The sequence below is a fragment of the Haliotis rufescens genome, unplaced genomic scaffold (genome assembly GCF_023055435.1).
Source record: "Haliotis rufescens isolate VD_foot unplaced genomic scaffold, xgHalRufe1.0.p SCAF_5, whole genome shotgun sequence".
NCBI classification, from domain to species: domain Eukaryota; kingdom Metazoa; phylum Mollusca; class Gastropoda; order Lepetellida; family Haliotidae; genus Haliotis; species Haliotis rufescens.
The window spans coordinates 42221815-42227066 of record NW_025964223.1 but is presented as its reverse complement, the minus strand read 5'-3'; the positions used below and the strand labels follow the sequence as shown (position 1 = coordinate 42227066).

The window sequence follows — 5252 nt, the reverse complement described above, 5'->3', positions numbered from 1 at the left end:
TTCTTTTTTGTCTTCCTTTTGTCTGCTTTTCACGAGATGCTTTGGAACGTTTAATTGTCTTAAAAGTTTACGAAATTCCTGGTAACCCTCCGGATGCCGTCTGCTTTGAACACGCGGTGACGTGATGACATAGCGAATCAAGTCCACAATGTTTGAATTATGCAATACATCTCCATTGCTCATCACAACTTGTAAATGTTTATTCAAACTCAATTGCCCACTCAGAATGCTTTCTTTGACGAACAACCACAAAGCCATTAACCTCCCTATTGTCTTCGTAGAGGAAATGTCTCTGATTAACTGGTCAGGAACTTGAAGCATGAGCTTCCTTTCAGTTTGTCCCTCTGTAACAGGTAGTGATGTATCATTGTCAAGTCTATTAGAAATCGCTGTCTGAGAATCCTCCGCTGTCTGATTCACTGTCGTCTGTGGATTCTGTTCTTCTCTGTTGGTCATCAATCTTTGATACGTCTCCCTCGTCAGAAGAACCAAAGGTTTGCTCATGATGAACGTTATCTTCCGACTGTGCTGACGACGAGAGGTATGCTCGATAGGCTCTGATGCAAACCGGGAGAATAGAATGATGTGCGAGTATCAACTCACGTTTTTCACGTCGACTTACTGTCTTGCTGGCCAAGGATCGAATGCACTTCTTGTGACGCGACAGTCGAATTTTATCCTCATCCGATAAGTGTATATTCCCTCTTAAAATGTTGAATAACAGAGTGATAACACCCATAAACTGTTCATGCGATGCATGCGTCAGCAAAGCTTTTCTTTGCTTGGTGTTAGCTTGTTCCAGCATCAGTAGAAAAGTCAAATGTTTCTCCAGTAGTTCACTCATAATGGTGTTTACTGTTTGATTGTCTCGCTCTCAAATGAACAGGTGCATGCTTGTCAATAGTGTTTTATTGCATCCAAAAAAACAAAAAACAACAGAGATTTCTTTTTTCTACCCTTCCTTGTTGACCCTGGGTTCTTCGCACAGCATGTGGATATAGGTACAGCGAGGGGACAGTCTGAAGTGTTCCGTCATCGGGTCATCTTCTGGCATCCATCGGTGTACGCGAATTTTGCATTTGAAACAGTAGACTCTGTCGTATTGTCCTGTGTATATAAATCCAGCCTCTGCCATGGATTTTGGAGACTGCTTCATCTGAAGAGGCCAGATAGCGAAGGATTTCAGTCTGTCGGTAAGCTTTTCTCCGTACACATCTGTACTGCGCTCTATTATTTCTGCGCAGTCTGTAACTGAATCGACATCAAACCTCCCACATACATCCATCGTGTTTCGAGCCTTAGTTCTGTTCTGTTTGAGGGGTGAAAGCGAAATGAACCAAAAGGGTATAGCACATCTGTACTTCTTAGTCACACATCAACAATGTCATGCGCAATGGTTTGTTTTCTGTTGTTTTTGTTTTTTCCTTACTGTGGTAAGTACACCGTGCACACGTCACCTGGAAATATCCCCGTACGCAAACGTCCGTATTCCTCTTCTGCATAGGGCGACACATCCATAACGAGATACCCATATTTTTTCCTACTCACAGCATCCTGGAAGAAATCCGAAAAATATTTCGCTTGACCCGGAAATATTTGTGATGCTAAAATTTTGTATTCGTGTGCCGAACGTGGGTTGGACAACAGCACGAAGTAATGAGTGTTTAAAGACATGGTTCTGTTACACTCTCCTTTGGGATAGGCCGATTGGTGTATGTTTATGACGGAAATCCCGAGGTGGTGGGATAAAGTACTGTAGAGACGTAAGAATAACTGATTTTTACACACTTGCTCCATATAATCATCGACGACCAGCAAACAGTTCTTGTCAGACTCCAAAGAATACGATTTTAGTTCATCTTCTGTTGGTAGAGAATCCCGAAATCGAATGTTGTTGTTGACAGATCTCTCCATGTCACTGTACACATCTTGCCAAACAGCGTAACAGTAAATAATGAGGTTTGGTGCTGGGTCGAACATGCTATTGACTTCTTTTAGCAGTTGTGCAACCCAAAATGTTTTACCGCTCGATGACCCGCCCACCACTGATATGGTAGTAGGGGTTTGAAAAGGCAACAGACATTTCAATTCTTCTTCCATGGTGATGATGTGTCTTGGTCACTCTTTACCATAGAACTGTTTTTGATGGACTACTCACATAGGTATTTATACACAACATAACACAATGAGGACTAAAACTGATGTTTTATTGACTTCTACCACAGCATATAGACATGAAACAAAGCATTTCACGAACTACATTCCCATTTCATATGATTATCTTGTACATGACTCATGAAAAAGGCGTGAACACGAATCTGTACAATATCTAAAATAGCGACAAACAAATGCGGAAACGTATTCATCGTTGATTAAATGATCATTTGTATCGAACTGCTGTACAATATCATCCATGCGTAAATTGGATTTGAATTTACATAACAGATAATACAATGTAAACAATCCGCATGTATCAGAGTTTGAAGATTGTAATTGCTTTCTATTGCGAGTGTAAGAGGGGCTATTCTCAGACTTCAAATAGTGATCGAATACTTTATCCACGGGTCGTTCTGATAAAGAATCGAACATTTCTGCTTTATTCCCTTTGAAATACATGGCGATCCAGTGACGACCTTCTCTTGTGCTAGTCTCTGTGTTGACAATGAGTCCCACACCTTTGGCACGCTGGCCAGGTGTCAGAGTGGGCAAAGTATCTTTGGCAAAAACACCTATGACGTGAGATTGTAAACTCGGGTCACACCGTATGGCGCACCAAAGCTGAGAGGCTTTCATATTGTCTCTGCTTTTTTCTTTTGGATGAATTGAAAGTTACTTGACAAACACGTTGCGAGCCTGGTCGATTTCGATGATGGAATTCCTCTGAGTCAAGACGACGCAACTCAGCGTCGTGATGAGTGGCCATTTGAATTCAAGTTCGAGCCTCACACTTCCAGATTTCACCAGGTTCAGGTACTCCGAATCTGCACACATTTTATCAATGTCGAAGACGAACAAGGCATTCCCCAAGAGAAATTCACTTCTGGTGATAGCGTTTCCCTTGTTTTCCTTCCACAGACCCATGCCGTCTAGCATGTTAACGTAACAGGCGACATCATCTGCTTCGGTGGGTTGACCCGGAACACTGACCCCATCGATGTACAACGTCATCTTTTTAAGCATGGACGACTTAAAATTAAACGGGTTGCCTGTATAGCTGCCATTTAGACTCGAACTGTCCACCAATCCGACGACGTATCTGTTGGCCACGGGGTTAGAGACGTTGTCTATGCAGTGAGTCTGCTGCGTGGTGGGAATGCTGGTGACCTTGACCTCATTTTTTGTATACGGGTAGAGAGCGTTCGTCTTTTCGAACAGCGTGTTGTGAGCCAAGATCAGGGCGGGGTTGACTTTGACTTTGCACACCTGCAGGTAGGCATCCAAGATCTGAATTTTGAATTCGTGCTCGGTCACGCTGCTCATCAAGCAGAATTTATGATTCGATCTGTACATCTTCAATGTCAGGTCCACCTCGTTCAGCAGGTACCGGTTCATGTCGAAGATATCTTCGTAGATGGGTCCCGACATGGTCAGTACTTTGCTGTCCGCTATGTAGGAGGCTCTCGATGACATTCCGCCGTTGATAGATCCAGTGACGTCGCTGCTCTCCAGGTCGGAGTTTTGTTCGGCTACGTCCTTGTAGAACAGCTGAGCTGTCAACTGAGTGGTCTTTGCCTCGGCTCCGTACTCCAACAGGGTCTTCATCATACTTTTGTAAGCGTAATGGTTGTTGGTGGAAGACACGAGCTGATTCTGCAGGTAGACCGTCACTTGAGAAAAGAGCGACTGCAAAAACAGGTTCACGGGGGCCACGTTTTCATCTTCTGCTAATGCTGTACCGTCCGTTTGAGTGACTTTGACATTGAGGTGCAGACGGGTGCGCTTCAGATCGACGTAGTCGCCCCCGGAATTGGACACGTGAAATTCCAAAGGCGTTGAATCGTTGATTTGGCTCAGAGGACGCACGTTGACGAAGTAATGTTTCTGAACGCTGGTTTGATAGGAAGGAAGAGTGAAGAGATTTAACGATTCGGGAACCAGTTCCTCGAATTCTTTGTCGTTCAACAGGGCCATGATTTTAACTAAAGATGTCGTTTTCTTTCACTGGGGTACACTTGAGCACTTTAGCCGTCTTGGAAGGTGCGTTGATGTTGTCAGTCCGACGTATCTTCTTGGTTGTGACGCACTTAGCCCCCGCCTTGCGTTTTAAAGCCTTTTCTCTTTTGCCGTGTGCTTCTGCTCTCTCTACTTCACTTTGGGATTCGGATGTCATTTGGAGAGTGACCTTAGTTGGAGGATCTGCCTTTTGTTGTTGTGTTGCCTGTCGATGAACTGGGATCACCATCCTTTGCATCTTCCCGTTAACCAGTCTGGAGGATGACCTTGTCGCGTGTTTGTCAAAGTAATGTTTAAACTTGGCGTAGTCGGGGAAATACAATGGGCGCGAGGAATCCATGTTTACTCCACAAAAGGATAACGTCTTAAGTGAAGTGTGGCGTAGGTCTCTTCCGTTAAGAATGACGGTGTAGAGGTACTCCCCGACTTTAAATACAGCTCAATATTGTCGGTTTCTTTTAATTTGACACGAATGGTAAATTCACTACCAAACGTATAGGTAGGCCCCTGTCTCAGATCGATGCGTCTCAATAAGGCCAGTTGAGTTTCCCCTACCAACGAGCTGTCACATAAGTTACATAACACGTCCACGTAGGGGTCACCACTGGGGATTTTTTTCGGATCCAGCTTTCCAAAATTGAGCTCGACTAAAGACACCACCCAGAATCCGTCAAAGACTAACCTTTGATTTAATTTGACTCGAAAATGATAGGGTGAATTCTCAGGAAAGGAGGTTGTTTTGGAGTCTGAGCTTTTGAGAAAAATGTACTTTTCCATCATCAGAGGTCTTTCAGTTCGCTCTCTTCTACGTAGGAATCAAAGGAACTGGGCCACCCTAGCCAACGCACTAGAACATGGGTCTTGCCTTTCACCTTTTTTCTTTTCAGAATTTTGTCGACTTGCCACAGCACATCACCCTCTTTCTCGACCTTCTGTAGTTCGTTCGCGTAAAAGCTACCTATCAAGGGTTCGTCGTGGAAATCTTTCAGCTTGTACTGAGGGAACGTTTGCTTCTTGTAACGTCGAGCCACTTTAAACAGTTCTTCCGTCCACTTGAGATCGAGTTCCTTGGTGAAAGG

General features: G+C 44.0%; 2 protein-coding genes across 2 annotated transcripts; both read right to left on the bottom strand.

The window, feature by feature from the left end:
- Positions 1–379: 379 nt before the first annotated feature.
- On the bottom strand, positions 380–1285 carry LOC125373298 (death-associated inhibitor of apoptosis 1-like). The gene is made up of 2 exons (XM_048384298.1): positions 957–1285; positions 380–557 (listed from the first exon to the last, which is right to left on the bottom strand). The coding sequence occupies exons 1-2, from the start codon at positions 1283–1285 to the stop codon at positions 380–382; spliced, it is 507 nt and encodes a 168-aa protein (XP_048240255.1).
- A 1544-nt stretch (positions 1286–2829) lies between these two features.
- Positions 2830–4131, bottom strand: LOC124119684 (uncharacterized protein F54H12.2-like). Its single transcript, XM_046482280.2, has one exon. It carries the CDS (start codon positions 4129–4131, stop codon positions 2830–2832), a length of 1302 nt encoding a protein of 433 aa, XP_046338236.2.
- Positions 4132–5252: the final 1121 nt, after the last annotated feature.